General features: G+C 35.0%; 1 protein-coding gene across 3 annotated transcripts in view; it reads right to left on the reverse strand.

Moving 5' to 3' along the window:
* SEC63 (SEC63 homolog, protein translocation regulator) overlaps positions 1-25,461 on the reverse strand; it is a 70,544-nt gene that overhangs the window by 36,379 nt on the left and 8,704 nt on the right. For all 3 annotated transcript variants that reach the window (XM_073893737.1, XM_073893736.1, XM_025863470.2), the window contains exons 2-8: positions 17,633-17,732; positions 13,262-13,376; positions 12,134-12,246; positions 5,079-5,140; positions 4,405-4,463; positions 2,458-2,508; positions 1,157-1,265 (exon numbers count right to left, since the gene is read on the reverse strand). In XM_073893737.1, the coding sequence (XP_073749838.1) occupies positions 1,157-1,265; positions 2,458-2,508; positions 4,405-4,463; positions 5,079-5,140; positions 12,134-12,246; positions 13,262-13,376; positions 17,633-17,732 (609 nt within the window). The remainder of the gene's footprint in view (positions 1-1,156; positions 1,266-2,457; positions 2,509-4,404; positions 4,464-5,078; positions 5,141-12,133; positions 12,247-13,261; positions 13,377-17,632; positions 17,733-25,461) is intronic.

Here is a 25,461-nt window from a genome sequence, read left to right on the forward strand (position 1 = left end):
GTAACAACCACTTATTCCTCAGAAATAAATGATCTGCTCATTCCAAAAATACTCCAAAAATAAAAGATCTGTTCACACAGTTACATGATTCTGAGAAGTCTCTTTCTCATTACCAAAAAAATTAATAAAACTGGCCAAATCCAAACTACAGAAAACTCCATTTAGGTTTTGGAACAAAAATGTATTCTACAGTGAGGCACAATCTAAAACTTTTTAAAACTTTTATCTTCCTTTTTTTCTCCCAAGGAGGGGAAGCAGGGTTTTTCTATGATATGTCTGTAAGTTCTGCAGAGCAGTGATTCTGAAATGCAACATTATGTATTCCAAGGATAAAATTTATACTGTTAGCTTTATGGAATCAAAGAAAGTATTTTAAATGGAACTTTTTTTTTCCATAAAGAAATTCTGAAATAAGAATCTGTGAATTAAATATTCTGACAATTTTCTTTCAACACATCCAAGACCTCTACCTATTTTATTGAGACTAATACAGTATAACGTACTGATTTAGGGCTTGGGAAACAGACTGCTTGAGTTTGATACTAACTCTACCACTTACTGTAAGTATCCTTAAGTTCAGTTTCCCCATCTATAAAATGTGCTTAAAAACAGTAACTTACTTATGGGAGCAAAATAAAGATTGAGTTAACACATACATAATCCCTAGTATACAACAAACACTCAAGAAATATTAGCTAGTATTATTACAAAATTAACCCACATGAAGCTTTACCATACAATTTCTAGGGGAAAAAAAATATATATATATATAGCTGAGTAAATGGGAATAACAGAAATACAATACATGGGGGCGCCTAGGTGGCTCAGTTGGTTAAGTGACTGCCTTGGGCTCAGGTCATGATCCCAGGGTCCTGGGATCGAGTCCCACATCAGGCTCCCCATGCTCTGTGGGGAGCCTGCTTTCCCCCCTGCCTCTGCCTGCCCCCCCCCCTGCTTTTGCCCTCTCTCTGTCAAAAAAATAAAAAAAAACCTTAAAAAAAAAAAAAATACATGTGATAAAGGGTGTTAGCATTCTTCTCCAGCTTTAGTTATATGAACAGAATATAAAACTGAAATGAAATGTCTCCAGTTGAATATATATCACATAAATGACTCGGAAAATAATCTACTATCACAGCTACTTAAATTTACTTACGTTTCATATCCATATTTCGGGTTTTATAAACAAAATATGTATAAATCTGTGTTGTGCGTATTAGAATCTGGTCTCCACTATAGCGTATTGAGCGATACCACCAAGAGCCCTAAAATGCAAATAAAATTAAAAAATAAATAAAGTATCAAAACCACAGTAAATATTAGGTTTGATGCAGAATATGTTTCTGGTCAAATTTTCTAAATGTTCATAAAACAAGTAACAATACCTGAATTTTAGAAAAATGCTTTGTTACATATTTCAAATTATTTAGCAAGTATTTTTACTGCCCAACACCTAAACACCAACCTACCTCACTACATATATATGATTAAAACATTTATGGTTCAGTTAGAAGCTGAAGATAAAACAGAAACAAAACAACCCATTGCTATAAAAGCAACAAGCTGGTTCCTGACAGTTTGTATTTAATAAATATTTGATAAATAAGTGCAGGAGCAATTTTACAGTTGATATACTACTTTCATTCACATGATTCCATATAGCTGGATCCTCACACAACAAACCTATGAAGAAGGCAAGACAGGTTAATTATCAGTCTCACTAGGGGACTCAGAGAAACTATAAGACCAGAAAGAAAACCACCAGTCACAAAAGAAACAGTAAAATCATAAACTTTATGTTATCTCCATATTGAGGTGTTATGCAATAGTTTTTAAAAATGAGGTTGCTCTGTATGTTGTGCCCCCAATATAGGAAGCAAAAAAAGTCACAGAACAATACATACAGTAAGACATTTTTTTTTTTAAAGTGCATATATATATACAATCCATAGAAAAATATCTGAAAGGGGCACCTGGGTGCCTCAGTTGGTTAAGCGTCCGACTCTTGATTTCGGCTCAGGTCATGATCTCAGGGCTCCATGCTCAGCAGGGAGTCTGCTTGAAATTCTTACTCTCCCTCTCCCCCCGTCCCTCCCCCTCAAAAATAAATAAATAAACATTTTTTTAAAAATCTGAAAGGGAGAACACCAAACTTATCAGTGATTATCTCTAACGAAGAAACGAAGTTGAGGGAGGTGATGCAGGAAGATATTCTAAACTCTAAATACACCTGTATTATTTCAGTTGTGTAACTTTTGTATTGGGAGGAGATATACTTTAACATACTCAAATGATATCACCTTAGAAGACTTTTAAAGTATAGTTGAATTAAGATTCTTAAAATTCAAGGATCAATGGATTATATTCTAATACAAATTGCAATCTTACAGGGAGATTCCAAAGCATACCACCAATTCCCTTTCCAAAAATTGTTAAAAAAAAAGAGTTAGAACTTACTACAACAACTGGAAGGATAACCATGAATGCTAATCCATATACAAGTAAAACCTAGAATTGAAAAGAAAATAATTATGCCTTTCACAGGTCAATTATAATACCAGGAACACTTATTTTTAGGTTTACATTGGGAGAGGCACTATCAAAAGCACTCCTCATGTATTATTTCATTTAAACCTTATTTTCAAACTCTATGAGAAAGGTACCATTATTATTTTCCTTTTGCAAATACAGAACCTGCAGCACACATAGGTTACATGACTTGTCCCAAGTCACACAACTAGCAAGTGGTGGAGCCAGGACTGGAATCCAGGCATTTCAACTCTAAAAATTTACGCTTTTATCCACTACAATAAATTACCTTTTAATCTGCTCTGTAGATAACACCAGCAAAACAGCTTTATAAATGATATTTTCCATCCAGTCAGGTACTTATAGATGCACACCTTCGCAAGTAGTTAGTGTCTCAGAAATAAGTAACAGAAGCCTAGTTCCTTATCAAGGAACAACTTCATAATGTTCTGTTTACAAGTAATTTCTATCTATTGGTCTTAGATTTTTCTCCTACTACTTGATCCCAAATCAGGTAGCTAACTATCTCTCTTCTCCAGTATTCCCACAGTAATCCTAAGCATGACAGACACTTTTTTTTTTAATGGTATTTATTTATTGATTGATTTTTTGAAGATTTTATTTATTTATTTGATGGAGAGAGACACAGCGAGAGAGGGAACACAAGCAGGGGGAGCGGGAGAGGGAGAAGCAGGCTTCCCGCGGAGCAGGGAGCCCGATGCGGGGCTCGATCCCAGGTCCCTGGGATCATGACCCGAGCCGAAGGCAGACGCTCAACGACTGAGCCACCCAGGTGCCCCATGACAGACACTCTTATATACGAAACCATATATCCCTGAAGATAATGTTCATCAGCCATAAAAGAACATTAAACAGCCATTTTCAAAACAAATGACAGACTATATGAATTTTCTTTTTTATTGCTTCAAAGACAGCTCCTAATCATTTTTAAGAAATGTGAAATAGGGATTCCTGGGTGGCTCAGTCGTTAAGGGTCTGCCTTCGGCCCAGGTCATGATCCCAGGGTCCTGGGATAGAGCCCCACATCGGGCTCCCTGCTCAGCGGGAAGCCTGCTTCTCCCTCTCCCACTCCGCCTGCTTGTGTTCCCTCTCTCATTGTGTCTCTATCAAATAAATAAATAAAATCTTTAAAAAAAAAAAAAGAAATGTGAAATAGGGAAACATCTATTCCTGAACAATAGGTTAAGATAATTCCTGACGTTTTAGAGTTGCAGCATCTATCACTGATTAAAAGTCTGATATCCTGAGGTACCTGGGTGGCTCAGTTGGTTGAGTGTCCAACTCCTGGTTATGGCTCAGGTCATGCTCTCACAGTCATGGGACTGAGCCCCCACGCTGGGCCCCACACTCAGTGCGGAGTCTGCTTCAGATTCTTTCTCCCTCCCGTATGCCCCTCATCTCTCTCTCTCTTTCTCTCTCAGATAAATAAAATCTTAAAAAAAAAAGTCTGATATCCTACTGCCTCCCTAAGTACCATATGGAATATATATAGCATTAATTTAGCACATGTTATAACATTAATTTAGCTTGGATAAATGTAAAATGAAGGATAATTTAAATTTTGAGTACGACTTAGGATACCATATAAAACCATAGTTCTCCAAACCAATGGTAAGACCTGACCTGAAACCACCTCCAAAAGAAATCACAGCTTTAAGGTTTTAAACTACATTTAGAACACACTGCCCAAATAGCAACCTAATAATGAGAACCAATTCTTTTCTCCGTTATGTAAAAAGTTTTCACAATACACAGTTACGTTAAAAACGGCATTGCAGTATTTTGTTATAGCTCCCTTTATATTACTAAGCTATATCTAACACATTATAATGTGTCTTACATACATGCACTCACCAAAATTGAGTTTTTCTGGTCGACTATCCAAGCTGGCAAGGCAATTCCAAAGCTTGTGGCTAAAACAGAAAGAGTTATTTCTGAAGAATCTCAACTTCCAGTTTTATTATTTAGTTATATCCCAAAATTCTGCCTCCCAACTCCCCCTAGCCCAATAAAAGCTTTAAGAAAGATTATATTATGTGTGTTCCCATTACATAAAAGTTAATGGATTTTTCCAGAAGGGGGGGGGAAACTTGACCAAAGTACATGAATTCCTTCTTATTAAATCTAAATTCTTTTTTTATATGTCCTGGGTAATGTAAACACTATGAATATACAAGAAAATGTTTAAAGTCAGTAAAGAAAAACAGATTGTTTTCATCCAACTTTTATCAACTGCTAGCTGGAAATGATGAATAATTACAGTGATTACACTTCTCATCAACCTAATCTAAGTTCTATCTTTCAAACTGGTTGCTAGAAAGAAAAATAAAGTAAAAATTAGCTAATGAGAGCTCATTTACATATCTATTTAGCTCCTTGAGGTTATAATTTTCCTATTAACAAACTAAGAAAATCAAAATATTCTGCTCAATCTATTAATATTTTCATTATATATATATACACATACACACACATATATATATATCCACACCATATCACCAGTAATTTGTAATTATTATTTACCACACCTTGAGGGCCATCTGGATTTCCAAACTCTTCCCAATTTTTCCGCGACTCTTCATCAGTTAAACTAGCATTAAAAGAACAAAATTGCAAAATTAGAAAGGCACATCTGAAAGGTACTCATATATACAAACTCTATTAACTAACCAACTCATTTCTTATAGATATTAATTTTAGAAAATCAAGAAAAGCCTCTCTGAAATCAGAAAAAAAGAGAGGAAAACAAGGAGTTCTACATTAAAGCAAATGAGAACTACTGAGCCTTTATAGAAATTCCTGGTTGGCCCGTGGGTTCTCAAGTTTTGCCAGTTCAAGCAGGAAGATAAAACTTTAAACGTTACTACATTTTCTGAGAAGGCAGGGAAGATTATAGGTGACTTTCTTCTTATATCCTCATATATTTTCCAAAATTTCTTCAATGAGCACTGTTTATACTTCAATAATAATATATACCTATTTATAAACTTAATACAAATTAATAATAATAATCCCAAAACTGGTACCACATTCTCAAAGAAAAAAATGAACACCTGTAAAATTCCATTGCTATAGAAAAGGTCATTTGCACTGTTGCTGAGGTCACAATTTTCTCCTAAACCAACTGCCAGAAGGACTAGGAAAATACCTGCTAAAACAACAGCTTCCTAACCCAGCAATATAAAAATGACAGTGATTTTTTTAAACACATAAAAAGAAATATTACCCTTGATCTGGGACATGGCTCAAGGCACAAAATGAGAGTGGTTTTATTCCAGGTCCCAAAATAGATGTTAAAAAAATACTAAAAGAAAATTTCAATTCCTTCAAAAACTTTACAGTGTTGTTAAGCAGACAAGGCAGACACACACAAAATGACCAGTAATATCATAAGAAAGGCATTTTTTGAAGACTAAGTGGCAAAAGATTATGTTTATATCCAAATCTAATTTTAACCTTCCCAGAATATACACATATAGGATACAGTGTAATTTTCTATTCAACAAAGCTCCGTATTAAGAGTGAAATTGCAGAAGTACCTTTAAAAACTAGCAAAAATTTGCAATGAGTTCAAATTTTTTTCCTCTAAACCATAATTTCTATTTTTTATTACTTGTTTAAGTAAGCTCTACATCCAACGTGGGGCTTACACACTACACCAACTCAGCCGGCCAGGTGCCCCCTAATTTTTTTTTAATTGAAGTACAGTTAACACAATATTACATTAGTTTCAGGTGTACAAAACAGAGACTGACAAGTTTATAAGTTATGCTATGCTCACAAGTGTAGCTACCATCTTTCACTGTACAATGCTATTATAATAACATTGACCGTATTTCCTATGACTTATTTTTAAAATATTCCCTTTTATTCCTATGACTTATTTTTTCTGTAAGTCTGTATCTCCTACTCCCCTTTACCCATTTGCCCATCCTCCCATCCCTTGTCCTCTGGCAACCTCAGTTTGTTCTCTGTATTAATGGGTCTGTTTCTGCTTTTTGGTTATTTATTCGTTTTGTTTTTTAAGTTCCACATATAAGTGATATCATATGGTATGTCTTTTTCTGCCTTATTTCATTTAGCATAATACCCTTTACGTCCATCCATGTTGTCACAAATGGCAAGATCACATCCTTTTTTATGGATGAGTAATAGTCGTGTGTGTGTGTGTATACCACATCTTCTTTATCCATTCATTTATCAGTGGACTCTTGGGTTGCTTCCATATCTTGGCTATTGTAAATAATACTGCAATAAACATAGGGGTGCATGTATCTTTTTGAATGAATGTTTTTGTTTTCTTTGGGTAAAAAGTCAATAGTGGAATTACTGGATCATATGGTATTTCTATTTTTAATGTTTTGAGGAACCTCCACACTGCTTTCCACAGTGGCTTTACCAATTTACATTCCCACCAACAGTGCACAGAAACTTCCACATCCTCGCCAACACTTACTTTCCTTTTTGACTGTAGCCATTTTGACAGGTGAAAGGTGATAACTCATTGTGGTTTTGATTTGCATTTCCCTGATGATTAGTGCTGTTGAGCATCTTTTCATGTGTTTACTGACCATCTATATGTCTTCTTTGGAAAAATGTCTATTAAGGTCTTCTGCCCATTTTTTAATTGTATCGTTGGTTTTTTGGTGTTGCATTATGTAAGTCCTTTATATATTTTCGATATTAACCCCTTACTGAATATATCATTTGCAAATATCTTCTCCCATTCACTAGGTTACCTTTTTGTTTTATTGGTTTCCTCCACTGTACAAAAGCTTTTTATTTTTGTGTAGTCCCAATAGTTCATTTTTGCTTTTGTTTCCCTTGCCTTATAATTTTTTAAATCTTTTTAAGTAGGCTCCACGCCCAGTGTGGGGCTTCATCTCACAATCCTGAGATCGAGTCCTATGCTCTATTGCCTGAGCCAGCCAGGCACCCCTGCCTCATGAATTTTATCTAGAAAAATGTTACTATGGTGGATCTCAAAGAAATTACTGCCTATGTTCTTCTAGGTGTTTTATGGTTTCAGGTCTCAGAACTAGGTCTTTAATCTATTTTGAGTTTATTTTAGTGTATGATGTAAGAAAGTGGTCCAGTTCCATTCTTTTGCATGTAACTGTCCAGTTTTCCCAGCACCATTTTTTGAAGAGACTGACTTTCCCCATTGTATATTCTTGCCTTGTCATAAATTGACCATATAAACACAGGTTTATTTCTGGGCTCGCTATGCTGTTCTACTATTCTGTGTGTCTACTTTTGTGCCAATACTATACAGTTTAGTTACTATAGCTTTGCAGTATATCTTGAAATCTCGAATTGTTATACTTCCAACTTTGTTCTCCTTTCTCACGATTGCTTTGGCTATTCGGGGTCTCTTGTGGTTCCATATAAATTTTAGAATTATTTATTCTAGTTCTGTGAAAAATGCTATTGGTATTTTGATAGGGATTATATGGAATTTGTAGATTGCTTTGGGTAATACGGACATTTTAACAATATTAATTCTTTAATCATGACCATGGAATATCTTTCCATTTCTTTGTCATCTTTAATGTCTTTCATCATACAGAGTACAGAGGTCTTTCACCTCCTTAAGCTTATTTCTAGGTATTTTATTCTTTTTAATGCAATTGTAAATGAAATTGTTTTAATTCTTTCTGCTATTTCATTATTAGTGTGTAAAAATGCAACCAATTTCTAGGTATTAATTTTGTACCCTGCAACTTTACTGAATTCATTTATTACTTTTAAAAAGTTTTTTGGTGGTCTTTAGGGTTTTCATGCCATCTGCAAAAGGTTACAGTTTAACTTCTTCCTTACCAATATGAATGTCTTTTATTTATTTTTCTCGTCTGACTGTTGTGGCTAGCACTTCCAGTACTATGTTGAATAAAAGTGGTGAGAGTGGACATCCTTGTCTTAGCTCAGTTTTTCACCACTGAGTATGATGTTAGCTGTGGGTTTTTCATATATGACCTTTATTATGTTGAGCTATGTTCCCTCTAAGACTCTAACAGTTGAGGGAGAGTTTTATCATAAAACAGATGTTGAATTTTGCAAAATACTTTTTCTGAATTTATTGAGATGATCATCTGATTTTTATTCTTCGTTCTATTAACGTGGTGTATCACCCTGACTGATTTCGCAAATACTGAGACATCCTTGCATCCCCAAAATAAATCCTACTTGATTGTGGTGAATGATCCTTCTAATATATTGTTGAATGTGACTTGGTAATATTTTGCTGAGGATTTCTGCACCTATGTTCGTCAGGAACTGAAAATATTTTTAAACTTATCAATTTGGTCATTTATGAAAACAAGTACATTGACATCTTCAGTCCCTTTTTAACTTTAACTCCACTTATACTATTTGACCTAAGTCCACAGTAAAATACAGAAGCCAACAAAAAGCACTGTAGAGAGGTTCCTAAGGATGGTGCTTATGGTGGCTCTTTTTTGCTAAGGGAGGGATATTTCTCAAAAAATTTTGCCCTGGTTTCCCTGTACAATTGTCCACTTACCCAGGGGTTTTGCTATTATTTTTCTCAATATTCTGTCCTCTTATCAGATTCTTTTCCCAAAAATAATTATCTGTCCGCTCTACCTTTCTAATGATGGCAGCATAATAAACTGCTTTGTTCTCTACACAATGCCCTTGATTTTGCAAAATAAAGCATAGCTCACATCATAGAAACACTTCATTTTTTCAAACTGCATACACAGTCGATTACCATTCCATTAATTCATTCATTAAGCTGATTTGTACAACTGGTGTGTGACAGGCACCATGCTCCCTACTCAATCAAATTAAAGGAACTTTATCATAAACTTTTTAAAAGTGTAAGAAAGGAACATTTTTGGCTACTTATTAGTGCTTCAGTATACCATTCCTAAGACTTAAAAAATACTTAAAAGTTATGTAATTTTAGGGGCGCCTGGGTGGCTCAGATGGTTAAGTGTCTGCCTTCAGCTCAGGTCATGATCTCTAGGTCCTGGGATCGAGCCCCGCATCAGGCTCCCTGCTTAGCGGGGAGTCTGCTTCTCCCTCTCCCTCTCTCCCTGCTTGTGCTGGCTTTCTCGCTCTCTCTCTCTCAAATGAATAAATAAAAAATCTTAAAAAAAAAGTTATGTACATTTTAGTATAATTCATATATAATAAGGTTAAACAAGACCAGTAATATTAACATAATTTTTAAAAATTCAAGGCGTATAAAGTTTCCTAAACATGATTATATCCCTTAACTTTGCGGGTGGGAGGTTGTGTCATAGATCCTATTACAAATTCGATAAAATCTCTAACCCTTCTGGCCCTGGAAAAATGCATAGTTAACAATACACATAAATTCTGTATACAGGGTGCCTGGGTGGCTCAGTTGGTTGGGCGACTGCCTTCAGCTCAGGTCAGGATCCTGGAGTCCCGGGATCGAGTCCTGCATCGGGCTCCCTGCTCAGCAGGGAGTCTGCTTCTCCCTCTGACCCTCTTCCCTCTCGTGCTCTCTCTCTCTCTCTCATTCTCTCTCAAATCAATAAATAAAATCTTTAAAAAAAAAATTCTGTATACAGTTTCAGGGGTCCCAGATTTTACATCCTGATCTAGAGAATGTTTTCATTAAATTATAGGTGAATGACCCTGAGTTGACTACATTACTAAGTTACATATTCATGCATAGGAACACACAAAAACACATTTAAAAAAAAAATAGCTTTAAAGTAACATCTATGTTGTCCACTTGTTATAAAGTAGCTTAAACATATGTTTTACACCCAAAAGCCAAATCCCAACTATATCCAAAAGAAACCAGAAACTATGAACCAGAAAATTCAATAGTTGGTCTAACTCCTCAAAAATAACCACCTCCTTTCCTTTAAGTTAGAAACTGGTATGAAGAAATAGGAAAGACCCAGCTTGTTATTATAATGGGCAAATAAGGGAAGAGAAAATATCCTGAAGAGCCAAAGCAAATTCTAAAAAACTTTGCAGTTCAAAGCCTATAAACACATTCCAAAAGCTGCTTGAGTTATACTTCGGCTGCTAGAACTATGCATAAAATGGGAACTTCAATCGCCCAGAACTTATATTTATCTAATCCATTTATACTTATACAAGTTACAAGATCTCAAAGTTCTGGGTCCCATAATTATTTTACTCCTTCATTTGTCTTACGGACCATCAACTATTTAAGACATTTTACTTAAAAAGCATTCTATAGCTTGATCATATAATTGAGTTAAAACCAAAGGCCATATATTCTTCTTCTGTACTTTTTAGAATAGTGACCATACAACATAAAGAGTCAGATTTCCAGTAACGTGAGAACAAAATCATGAACTTAAGAATATTACAATATCTGAAAACTGAGGGGGGAGGGGGGACAAAGGGACTAAAATTAAAACTACCAATTAATCAATCTTAGCTATCTGACTTCCTCTGGGTATCTTCAGTTCTTCTCAAATTACCTGAAGACAGCAACTAAAGCACTGAAACACTTGAGCAATGAGAGTAAATGCTTAGAAGAGACACAGTGAAAAAAGGGGAAGACACCAACTGAAAAACAGCAATCTGGAGGACATCTGCCATGCAGAAAACGAAATGTAGTACACACTTCAGGAAGTTCCTGAAGGCACTGCTTTATCACAGAATCATATTCACATATGTAACAAGCAACTCACAAAAAAGAGGGGAGAGGAGACACAGTCAGTATACTTTTATTAAGCACAAAATGAGTATTTCCCAAACTTCTGTAAGTCATATACCACTTCTACTTGATATTACATCTGAGTATCCTATTTACCTTTTTTTCTTTTAAGATTTTATTTATTTATTTGACATAGAAAGAGCGCACAAGCAGGGGAAGTGGCAGGCGAAGGGAGAGGGAGAAGCAGGCTTCCCGCTGAGCAGAGAGCCCAATGCAGGGCTCGATCCCAAGACCCTGGGATCATGATCTGAGCCAAAGGCAGATGCTTAACCAACTGAGCCACCCAGGCGCCTGTCCTATTATTTACTTCTGTTTTAAAATCAGCACAAAATTATACATCACTGAGTCCTCTAAAAAGAGACAACATCTTGTCTGTATTTTACTCTTTAACATAAGAGCTGTATTGGGATATGCCTATGAGCCCTGAAGAATCCAGCTAACTTTTATCTCTTGTAATATTAACACTCAAGGAAAAACTCTAATTCTATATACCCTTATCTTGTTCCCCAAAAATTAAACTAGTCTTTAGATAGCTAAGATAAGCTACGTTTCCAAAATAAGAGAAAGAGATCTAGTCTAAAAAAAGCCTAGATATGAAAACAAGGTATAAGTATATCCTCTTCTAATCAGAATGCTTAGAAAATAACTCAATTAACATATTACCTACTACTGAATTTAACTAACTTCACAGGGCAAAAGCACTATTCTAGGTTACTTAAAATTCAAGTTTAGTTAAATTAGCAGTTTAGGGTTGTCAGGCAGTTCCATAAATAGACTCAACATATAAGGTCATCATCATTTAAAAGCTTATGACAAATATTTTATTCAAATAAAAAACTATCTTTACCACTCCTAAAAATGTGTAATGGGTCCTGTGATACTTACGCTGCATAAGCTTTTGCTATCCTCATGAACATAACTTCATCACCTCCTTTATCTGGATGATATTTAAGTGAGAGCAAACGATACTGTTTCTTAATTTCTGCTACTGTTGCCCCCTAAAAAGAAAGCTTTGTTTTAGTTAAAATAAGCACAATGCTGTAAAAACATAATTCATCCTATTTTGAACTTTAAAATATAAACTATTCGATATTTTCAGAAAGAGAAAATGTTTTCATCCTATATAATTGTCCCGTAAGTTTCATCCCATGTATTTTTTTAAATAAAAATATACTTATTTTGTCCAATATGTTTATTTTATTGAGCACCTACTGGGCGTTGTGTAACACCAGGCACCAAGGATTTAAGAATGAAATCACACAATGCCATATTAAAATAAAATAAAAAGATAGCAACATTTAAATATCAAAGTGATCACAGTAAATTAAGTCTGTCTGAAGAAACTCTCAAATCAAAGGTTAACTCCCTTTCTAAGAAATAATCAGAAGAATATTTGGTTTCATTTGTTTATCAATACTTTAATGTTAAACACTTAAGAAGTTTACCTGTTTCCTAATTAGACTCAATTTCTATTAATAAATTTTTCATATTGATTTTTATGGCATTAAATTGCCCCCCCAAAATCTTTTAATCTTAAAAAAATTCTCTCTTGATCATGATCATCACAGTAAGAAAAATCAGATGATATGACGCAAATTTTGCTTCTATAAAACCATTAACAATGAAACCGGTTCTTTGTAAGACAGAAAGACTTAACACACTGCTTTAGTGTCAACTAACACAGGATCATGAGATTTTTACCATCCAAAAAACATAAATGAACCCCCTGGTTTTAACTTTGCATTAAACCAATCTTATAAAAGTCTTTTAAAAATATACTAACTTCTCATCTCATCTTCAAACATTCTTATATTTAGCAATTTCAAACCAAGCCTTACTAGGATGGAACTTAACATCTGCAGCTTAAAAAACATATATACATTAGAATAATAATGGATTACATATCCAAAGTCTGATTTCTTCAGGCACAACCCAATTCCTTTCAGGATATGGGCTTACAGTATTTTCATAGAGTCAATAAACTAATGTGCATTGTAGAAAAATACTACTTACAGGATCCAAATTTAATACTTCATAAGGATTGTATTCTTGATATTCTCGGTCTGTTTTGGAAACTTTGTATGCAAGGAATAAGAACAATGCCCATCCTGCAAGCAGAACTATCTTCCTGTTTAGGAAAAAGATACGTGAAGTATAAATAAATATACCTATACGGTTTTCCTTTAAGAATCGATAAAGACATACGGCAGAACAAAGCAATAAAACAATCAAAGCGTCCTACATCGCTATGATATTGACTCAATTCTATAATCTCTGGGTTGTAAACTCCTGTCACAACCAGAGCAGTGCCTTTTTTACCTTTGAATTCTTTAGAATCTAGTAGTCTGCATCTAGAATCTTACCTGTAATATTCTCTCGATTGCTATTTGCAGAATTTTATGTATAGAACTTAATTCAACTTATTGGTCTCATTATATTAGATCAAAATATATTAAAACTAAGTATTCAGTAAACCATTTATGTAAAAAAGAAAAAAAGAGCTGCTCTTAACCTAATAATTAGACTTTGAGTAAGATAAACTGCAAAAAATGGGTGAATGAATAGCCTTGTTTATAACAGTAAAACTTTAGAAACACATTAAGTATCCATTTATACGGGGCTAATTAAATAAATCATTTATAGGAGACTAATAAACCAAGACACAGCCAAACAATTAGCGAATACAAATATAGAAAGATGTACATAATTGGATAAAAAGAGATATAAAGGAATAGATAGTTTAAAAAAAAAAAAAGCAAACCTAACCTCTTCTCTCCAATATACTCTGTTTAGTAAAAATATTTAAAAGACTGATATTACCACTGTTGGAGAGGCTAAAAAAAAAAAAAGAACACTCATACCCTTTACACTCTGAAGGAATGTCTGGCAATAAGGTGTCAAAACCCTGAAGAAGTACATACCCTTTTAACTATCTATTTCAAGAAATTTAGAAGGAAATAAACTAGAATTAGGTATATAAAAAGCTGGTTACAGATATATAACAGAAATAATACACAGAATACACAGAATAACAGAAAACACACACAGAGATGTCCATCAATAGAGTAGTAGACAAATTAATGGTATATTAATAAAGTGAAATACCATCTAGCCAATAAAAACAATATTTGCCGTGGAAGATCATTAAATTAAATTAAAACAAGAAAAACAGCTTTCCAAGATATATGTATAATATGTATAATATGTTATTTTTAATAAATAAAACTTTATTAAAAATATAGAAGGTAAATCATCTTAATAGTGGCTATCTTTAAGTGATGAAATTGAGTAATTTTATATTTTTATACTCTTTATATCACAATTTGTTATGTAAGTAGGAACTGTTAAACACATAAAATGAATCGAGGCCTAATCAAACAAAATTGGAGTGACCTTTTTTTCAAAGACAGAAAATATTCCAGGTGTTTAAGCTCATTTGGTAGAAACCTAGCTTAAATATATTTATTTGGAATGAGCCTCTAGGATCAAGTTTAAATCCACCTACTGACCTTTATCACCCAATAAAAAAAAAAATCCCCATCTCCCAAAGTTCCCTAAGCTTTTCCTACCATCATGCTTTTGCTCTTCAATCTTTCCACCTAGAATTCCCATTCCCCATTTCTGCCTATCCAAAATCTATTCATCCTTCAAGACTCACCTCAAAGCAATCCTTACCCTTGTCAAAGTGATCATGGGAAAACCAGGGTTATAGTCACTAAGAAGCAAAACCCATGACTTTTCTCCTCTAACTCACTGCAAGCTCCTTGAGCACGTGAACAGGATCTTACTGAGTTTATGACTAACCCCAGAGTAGCTTAAACAGGGTTGGCATTCAGATACAAATTTCTTTCCATCTAGCCAAAATAATGTTCTAATCCTTATTAAGTACCTAATACTGCAAACTTCTTTCCATACTACCTATATCCCCAAAGAGGAAAAGGATGTCCTACCTGGAACACTCCCACTTCTACCTATCTAGGGAGAGGTAATTAAGAACACAGCCTCTGGAAAACTACCCGAGGTCAAATTCCAGCTTCACCACTTACTAACTTAGAGATCTTGGAAAGTTGCTTTGTCCTTTACAACTCAGTTTCCAATTTTTAGGGTGGGTTTGAGAATTAAAAGAGATTAGGTATGTAAAGCACCTAGAAGGTATCTCACAGATAGTAAACAATTCCTGTTAGCTGTTCTCAGTATGTCTTACCCAATCTCAGCCCTGACCTCACTCAGAGAAGCCTTCTCTGTCTCAAGCCAGAAAGCCCTTCCTCTGCTCTGTCATGGCACCCCCCTCATAGCCCTTACTAAACTCTATTATCATTACTTGTTTACTTGCCAGTTTCTCCCACAACTGTTAAGTTGCTGAACCACATCTATTTGTTAATCACAATATATCAGTTCCTGGTATATTACTTGACACATAAATAATCGGCACACAATGACTACTTATTGAATGAATAAGGAGAATAATTTACATAGTAATTTTTAACTCAAACCCAAAGTTTGCCATTCCTTCGATATGCTACAGAACACTTGAAAATCTACAAGTTAATAATTCCACATTTTGTTTTGCCAATGCTCCAAAAGGCTAAGAAAGCTCAGAAAACAAAGATAAAAGTGAAATTGAAAACCACTAAAACAAGACTTAAAAGCAAACAAGGGTAGGAGAAGGGAGAGGAATCAAAACACCCAGGATATACTATACCCCAGGACAAATGCTCTACATGGTGCACCTGGCTCTCTAAGCTCAAGAATGAAGAGAGGATTAGAGAAGCTCATAATAGAACCGCCCAGGCTGATGAAAACTGTAACAACCAATAACACCATGCTTTAATTTCCTGAAAGCCAAAGCAAAGGTGGAAACATAACGGATTTCATCATGATCTACACCCAATTTTTTAAAAACATATTTAGGTCCTGTGGAAAGATAAGCGTCTTTCCCTACATATAATAGCATTAGTGATCAACTTGTGAAGTCTTTGTGTTTTTACTCTAAGTATATTTTAAAGGTCATTTTGGAAGCAACTTCCAGAAATGAGAGCATTACGCAATGACTGCTTAATTGTGAAACAATGCTTTAAGGTTAAGTAGCACAAAGGTTTTGATGTTTCTGACCTTATCTAAATTGTTATCTAAATTTAATTCTTCCTCACTTATAAACATCCCTTAATTTGTGCTTCCATTTAAGTAAATCAGTTTACTAATCACTAAAGAGAACTTCACAGGGTTGGGTTTTTTCCTTGAAAACTGAGGTTCAGATACCCACAAAGTATTGACCAAAACCAAAAAAGGAAGAGATTAGGAGGCCACAACTATTTGCCTTGCTACCTCATAAAACTTTAAAATGAGAAGCAAAAGCAAAGAATAAACAGCGAACATAAAACTACTCTTCTAATCACTAATTTTGCCTTTTACTTTCGCATCAATGTAGAACTCTTAACACCAAAGCTAAAATTTCCCTCCCTCTGCAAAGGAACTAAACTAGGCAAAGTAAAACCTTACCAAGAAAAACCATTTAAGCCCCCTGAAGTTACACAGATATGTTGAAAACTATCATCATCATTTAAGCCAAAATTAAAAAATAAATGGCTCTACTTTTACTAATTATCACTGCTAGTTCTTCCCTTCCTACCTACTGGACAGATAGATGTAAGTAATTCACAAGATACAATCCTCCAATAATAGCAACTCTTTCATTACAGATTCACCTATTACCTCAAAATTGATGATTCAGGGTGAAGATCCAAAGCCTGGGCTCTAAACCAGCATACCCCATAGCCTCACAAAATCAAATAAGCCTCCTCTAATTAAACATGCTAATGTCCTGTTTAATCAAATTGGCCTGCCAAAATAAAAGGTCCCCGCTCTACCACTTCTAGCTCCAGGACCCTGGTCAAGTTACCTCATCTTCCTCTTACTTTCTTCATCTGACAAAATAGCAAGAACATCTACTTTGAAGTTAATAATAAAATTATGAGATAACACATAAAGCCCTAGCACAGCATCTGGCATACAGTATGTGCTCAATAAACTTTAATTATCACTATGAAATGCAAACTTGATTATGTCACCTCCCTGCTTTTGATAATCTTTTAAAGATTCTCCCATAGTCTTTAAGGCAAAATGCCAATCCTGACAAGATGCACAAGGTCTTCCTTCAAGATTTGACTTCCCTTCCTCCCTCCCCCAAGTCAGAAGTACATTCTCTCTCCTTTGAACCTCTAAATCACTGTTTAAAAGCTCCCAAATTCACATCTTACCCCTACCTAAGGCTACAATTTCTTTAAACATATGTTTTATTCATCATTATACCCATATTTTATATGTTACCTAGCAAAGAGTAAGCACTAAGTTTTGTGGTTTTTTTTACTGAAACCAATTACTTACTTTACTGTAGGAATAATATTTGGCTGGGGTTTTAATAACCGTAAACGATACCACATACATCTTCCATATACTTTTCTGATATTCTTTAATCGAATTTGCTCTGTCAAAAAAAAAATAAATAAGGTGGTAAGTTAAAGCATTTTTCACATGAAGGCAAAACCAGTTAATACCATACTAACCTTCATTACCATGCTAAAATTTTACTGGAATATAAAAGACTACCTACTCAAATAACCTTTAAGAAAAATTGACAACATAGGTTAATTTTTCTGCCATTCAGAACAAATGATCTATGTGGAAAATCTTGTTCAACTACCAGGCAACCATTTTTTTAATAAAGATCTGTATTTATTTATTGAGAGCGAGAATGGTAGAGAGAGAGCATGAGAGGGAAGAAGGTCAGAGGGAGAAGCAGACTCCCTGCTGAGCAGGGAGCCTGATGCTGGACTCGATCCTGGGACTCCAGGATCATGACCTGAGCTAAAGGCAGTCGCCTAACCAACTGAGCCACCCAGGCACCCTAGGCAACCATTTTCATGTGAGACTTAAATAACTTCTAATTGAAAACACAAAAACTGACTTGAACCCAAAATATTTAGTCACGTAATCAGCAATTTCTGAGAAATGCTCTCTTCCTTTCCCTTTTGCTATAGAAGGTACAAAAAGTGTAAAATAGCTGAAACATGCAGCTTATTAAAAGGAAGCTAAGCAGAAATGGTATTATTCAATTATGAGAATGATTATGTTAAATTAGAAAAGTCACCCAAACCCATAAGAAGTTAAAATAGGTTCATATAGGAGTTATAAGAAAAGGCATTATTTTAGTCGCCAGGAAAAATCTGCAATTCAATTAAAGAGGAATTAAACTAAAGCCAAAATATCATGTATTGTTTTACTAAACTCATTACCATCACTTGAATAACTTTCCTAAGTTAAAAAAAAATTAAGTTTTAAAATAAAAATGTATCTTTTCACGAAGATGTCATGCAGAAAGCAAAGGGAAAAAACCCTCCCCTTCCCAAAGCTGAAGCCAAAACAAAGACTTGGAAGGCCAACAAGGCAATGCTAAAAGGCAACCCCAGCCACACAAAACACACACACACACACACACACACACACACACACACACACACACACACACACAAGATCTGCATGTCACCCACCTTCTGGTGGCCCAAGATACTCCAAAGGCAGCCCAAATATTTTCCCTGGAAGAGCAACAAGCTTGACCACCATGCCATCATCAAGTTCCCCCTGAGCAATGAGTCAGCCATGAAGAAGACAGAAGACAACAATAATTGTTGTGTTCATTATGGATGTCAAGGCCAACAAGCACCAGATCAGATTAAGAAGCTCTATGACACTGAAAAGGGCCAAGGTCAACACCTGATCAGGCAGGCCTGATGGGAGAAGAAGGCATATGGTCCCCTGGCTCCTGACTATAATGCTTTGGTTGTTACCAACAAAACTGAGATCACCTACACTGAGTCCAGCTGGTTAATACTAAATAGAAATTTTTTCACAATACTAGAAACAACAAAACTGCAGTGCTTAAATGAGATGTTAGATGAGATGTTAGATAAGTAAAAGAACTCTGCATATAACAGAATGCTCCAAAGCCACCATGTAAGTAAGAACTCCAACTACCCTGTTACCACCAGGCTTTGAGGAAAGCACCCACATAGGAGAGGTATGTGGTAGGAGGTATCAGAACCAGGTGTGATGACAATGGATCCATATACGGGAAGGGGTAGTGACAGCAAAGGAGACTGGTAATATGCAGGGGGACTGATCAAATAAGTTAACATATAAAAGATAACTGGGGTCAGTTTTTCACTGTCAGAGAAGGGAGTTACACATATGAAAAAATCGAAAATAACGAATCCTGTGGTACTGAATTGGAATTAAAGATTTCGGTATGAACTAATATCTTTCCGTGTAGAAATACAGATGTATTCTATACATATATATTCCCTAACACTACTAAGGGAGCCTAGGAGCAGTGTGCAAGATCAATAGCAGTGAGCACATCAACACCCAGATCTAGTTTCTAAATACCACTACTCTCCACTAACAAGAACAAGGGATCCAAGTGTCTTTCCACAAAATATTACAAAAGGGAAAAGAATAATTTTACAGTGGGAAAATATGGTAGGCTGAACAACTGCCACCCAAAATGTCCACATCCTAATATCCTGAACCGGTGAATACATTATCTTACAAAGCAAAAAAGACTTTACAGATCCAACTAAATTAAGATGAGATGGGGAGATGTATCCTACGTTATCTGGATGGGCACAATATAATCACAGGGATCCTTAAAAGGAGGAGGCAGGAGGGTTGAAGACAAAGAAGGTGATATGATAATGGGAGCAGATGTTGGAGTGATGTCCTCTGAAGATGGAGGGAAGAGTCATAAGTCAAGGAACACAGGCTGTCTCTAGAAGCTAAATAAGGCAAGAAAACAGACTCAACTCTAGAGCTTCCAAGAAGAACCAGTTCTACCAACTCCATGATTACCCCGGTGAAATTGATTTTGGACTTCCAGCCTGCTGAACTGTAAGAAAATACATTTGTGTTGTAATAAGCCATTAAGGTTGTAGTAATCTGTTACAGCAGCAATAGGAAACTATTATAGAAAGCCTGGCAGACATTATCTTAATCAAGTGATCAGTGAACATCAACAGCAATGGGACAAAATGCAACCATATACGATTTGACAGAATACAATAAGAGACACACAGAATCAGTTTTGTAAAATTCCTGCCTAAGATATATAATCTGAATCTAATCATGAGAAAACACCAGACAACCCGCAGTTTCATTCTACAAAATAATTGGCCTATAATCTTCAAAGTCAACAAGCTGAAGAACTGTTCCAGACTGAAGGAGATTAAAGAAACATGTCAACTAAATGTCATGTGTGATTCTGAACTGGATCTTTTGCTATAAAGAACTTCACTGAGACGAAACTTAAACAGGGTCTGAGAATGAAGTGGAGTAATGTTAATTTTTTTATTTTCATGGTTAAATTATGGACACTTTTGAAAGTATCACCAGTGATTTTTTAATCTGTATTTCATTAAATTAAGCCTCCACAGTCTTCCATTTTCAACTATAAAACCAAGGAAATGTTTGACAAAGTTATAAGAACAATGCTGAAGTTTCTATTAACCAGATGGCTTGATCTATTCAAAGGAATGATATTCTCCCAATGTCTCTGGCCAAAAAAAAGTACACATGGTTTTCAGCCCCGTAGTTTTTCACAATGTGTACATGTACATTTTATGCCTCACTCTTCCAATCCAAAACTTATATCTTAACTTTTTAGGATAATACTGAAGTCAACCAATAAGTACTACAAGCTATAGTTTACACAGTAACACACTGGCATTTAGATTTCCAGCACAACTAAATACAAATTCCAAATCTCTATATGAATGACCTCAAGTCAAAGTAAGTATCACAAGTGAAGTCTTTCCAGGCAGTTTTTTAGAAGACACTTAGAATTAAAAAAAAAAAAAAGTTCATTTATAAACTTCTAGTTTGTAGAATTACTAGTGTCATGGCCAGTAAAAATTATATTAATAATACCATTAACTTATAGTTTTTAAAGAAATCATCCACATTTATAGAAAAAGGAAATTAACAAAGTTGTAAAACAATTCTGTGGTTTAAAAACAATATAACATTATGATTGCTCTCAGCAGCTGAACAAAGTTTTTATGTCTGTGGAAATAGTACAGGTTTGGGGGAAGGTTATTATGGTTGTGCTTCATAAGCTATACAATGTCTTTGCTAAAATAGTCACAGCCATCTGTCCATGCCAGAACAATCTGCCAGAGTGTAGTATATCTGAGTGAACCCTTAGCACCATATTCCTTGAGCCAAAGAACTGAAGAATGCTAGCCAGAACCAAAGTCTTCAAACCTGTCTGCCTGATTACAGCAAAAAGAATTTTTATTTATTTATTTTTAAAGATTTTATTTACTTATTTAGCAGAGAGAGATAGCGAGAGCAGGAACACAAGCCGGGGGAGTGGGAGAGGGAGAAGCAGGCTTCCCGCCGAGCAGGGAGCCCGATGTGGGACTCAATCCCAGGACCCTGGGATCATGACCTGAGCCGAAGGCAGACGCTTAATGACTGAGCCACCCAGGCGCCCAGCAAAAAGAATTTTTAAAAATCATATTATCTACTTGTAGATTTCTAATTTGGCATCTCAAATTTTTTATCAGAAGTCTGAAGAGTGGCAAAAGATGTCATTTTTGACATGGAGTTGACATTTTAAAATAAAATAGTTCCATCACTTTTAAACACACCAATGAAATCTAAATACCACAGCAATTTCATAGCCACCATCATCCATTTACAAAACTTCATGTACAAGCCAACCCCTCATTTTACTTCCCCCACATTTTATCCTAATGTAACATATTTTTATCCTGGTAAGTCATTTCTTATGATACTGACAAATGCCTCTTAAAATTAATTTTTTATTCCCCATGACTATTAAGTTTTTCCTAACTTTCTATTTTGAAAATCTTCAAACCTTCAGAAAAGTTGAAAAAATATTACAATGAACAGTACCTTTCACCAAATGTTAACGTTTTGCAACTCTCAGCCTTACCTCTAGTTTCCTTTTTCCCCTCCCACTCTTTTTTATCTGAACTATCTTCCTGTAAACTGCAGACATCAAGATGTCTCACCTCTAAATGCTTTAGCACATACTGCCAAAGAACATCAGTAAGTTTATCATACTCAGGTTTGACATCTATAAACTTTTAGATGTTAAAATTTGCTGCTACTTTTTTGGTGTTATCAAGACAACATAAATATTTTAAGTTGATAAATTACTAAAATGAGAGTAAAGTATCTGCTATGCTGTCACTTCTAAGCTTATAAATATCCCATAAATACCAAAACTTATTTTTAAAAATGAAAAGTACATTTTTGCCAATCCAACACATTAGACAAAATAGCTTTATCTTCTAATTTAAGTATATTTTGTTAAAACTTGGAAGCTGCAGATTACCTTGAATCATTCAATTTATAGAAAATATACCCTATATAATCAATTTGGCAAAGGCAGCCCTCATTTTAATTAAATCAATTAGACAAATCAAACTTGGTCAAAAAAATAGTATGACTTCATTTTTCAGTTCAAATAAATATATCAACATATATTTTGATATTGTGAAAATTATAAAAATCACTGAGAAATTTTGGAATGCTTTATAATATAGATTACTTAAATTAACAAGGCTAAATGATATAGACAGAACATGATTTATTTAAAAGAAAAAAGTACCACACTTCTTTTTCCAAAATTCAGTGACTACTAAAACTATTCCTAAATCCCTAAGGGGGTCCAAGAAAATAGTACCAAGAGTTAAAAGGTTATATTCAATAATCCAAAAAGTCTAAAAGACATTATACATCAGTTTTCTAGCTACCCAAAGTCTTTCTGCTGCTAGTTGAGACTATATTACCTCACCATGATGATACTGGCTCACCCACTGTTGGGACAATTTTGTTTTATTAATTTTAAAAAATAGGAAAACACATTTTACTATAATAGTGCGGTTTGGTTCCCAGAATGCTGCAAAAGAGGAGAGGCATGAGAATGATAATTTGTTAGTGAAAAATTGAGAATCACTGCTCTAGACCACCAAAACTATAGCTCTCCTAAAATCATCCTAATCTCAAAATACACTAAGAGAAACTAAAGCTTCTGTTACGATCTTAACTTGAATCTGAATAGGTAGCCAAAATGTGTCATTCTCAAGGTGAGGTCAGAACCATTTGGATTTGGGATGGATAGAGGACTGACTAAACACTACTCACCACCACCAGTGCACACAATCACAGATTATCTAAATTGGAAGGTTTCAGAAACTTGGGTTCATCTGCCACCTACACACAAGAAGGAAACCTAGGTAACTTACTAAATGCTGTACCAAAAGTAAAAAACAGAATGGGCATATAGTATGGAATGGTTGTTAGTGTGTCAGTCGTTACCCCCATGATCACATAGCTGACTGGGAGCTGTGGTTCACTGCTGCCCAGCATCATGAGAGTACTGTACCACGTATCGCCAGCCCAGAAAAAGACCAAAATTCAAAATTCGAAGCACAGTTTCCACTGAATGTGTACCAATTTCATACTTTACAGTCCAAAAATCATAAATTGAACCATTATGACCCGGAACCATCTGTATGATATTTTATAGTATGTGATTTTTTAAATATGCAACTAAAATTTTTTAATTAAATATTTGAAGTAGAAAAGACATCGTCTGTAAAAGGATAAATAAGCAAGATGGCCAAAAACTATTTTCATCTCATTAAGAAGTAGGAGAATATTAAGTCAAGATCTTGTCTCTTCTCTGCTTAAAAACCTTCAATAGCTTCCCATTGAACTTAAAATAAAATCCAAGCTTCTTACCCTGGCTTACCATGCTCTGCACCCCAGCTCCCTCTCTGACTTTATCCCAGATTATTCTCCTCACCTGGCAAACTCCTGCCACTCTGGTCTTCTCTATTCATGGAATATGACCAACTTGTTTTTGGCTTAAAGGCTCTTGTACACAAACAACTGTTCAGCCAGCCAGTTATAGGCTTTTCCCACCCAATTCAGATCTCTGAATGACTGGCTTCCTTACCTCACTTGGCTTGAAGGAACATTCCCAAGAAGACTTTCTCTAAATATCCTACTTCTCTATACAGTATATATCACCATCTAATATTTTACTGTTTACATGTAGTATGTCAATCATCTCCCCCACACTAGGACATAAACTTCAAGAGAACAGAGATCCCATCTACATTGCTGACCCCACATTCCACTGCCTAACACAATGCCTGGCAAATAGTACGTGCCTAATAAATATTTGTTAAATGCATGAATTTTCTCATTAAGATGTCCTAATAACCCTGGGGATATATATGTACGTATTATACTTAAAAAACTGAGGCTCTGAGAAGTTAAGTAACTTGCCTACAGTTACAAATGGTACAAAGGAATAGCAAATAATCACTAAAGAATAGATATAGGACGAGGAAAACAAAAGTGAAAATAAACTATTGGGACTACACCAAAATAAAAAGCTTTTGCACAGCAAAGAAAACCAACAAAAAGGAAATGCAACCTACTAAATGGGAGAAGACATCTGCAAATGATATATCCAACAAGGGGTTAATATCCAAAATATAAAGAACTTACACAACTCAACACCTAAACCGTAATTCTCTTACAAAAAAATATAGGGATAAATTTTCACAACCTTGGATTTGCAACGGATTCTTAGATATGACAACAAGAACACAAGCAATAAAAGATAAAATAAATTGAACTTCATCAAAATTAAAAACTTTGGTGCATCAAAGGACATAATCAAGAAAGTGAAAAGACAGGGCGCCTGGGTGGCTCAGATGGTTAAGCGTCTGCCTTCGGCTCAGGTCATGATCCCAGGGTCTTGGGATCGAGTCCCACATCGGGCTCCCTGCTCCTTGGGAGCCTGCTTCTCCCTCTGCTTCTCTCTCTCCCTCTCTCTCTCTGTCTCTCATGAATAAATAAATAAAATCTTTAAAAAAAAAAAAAAGAAAGTGAAAAGACAATCTACAGAATGGAAGAAAATATTTTCAAGCCATGTATTTAATAAGGGATTCATATCCAGAATATATGAAGAACAACTTCAAGTCAACAAAAAAAGATTAACAACTCAATTTAAAAATGGGCAAAGGATTTGAATGGACATTTCTCCAACGAACGTACACAAATGGCCAACAGACAAATGAAATGATGCTCAACATCATTAGCCACTAGGGAAA

Source organism: Callorhinus ursinus, unplaced genomic scaffold (assembly GCF_003265705.2).
Source record: "Callorhinus ursinus isolate GAN/ISIS: 27379988/994484 unplaced genomic scaffold, GSC_fseal_2.0 scaffold6, whole genome shotgun sequence".
In the NCBI taxonomy this organism is placed as follows: domain Eukaryota; kingdom Metazoa; phylum Chordata; class Mammalia; order Carnivora; family Otariidae; genus Callorhinus; species Callorhinus ursinus.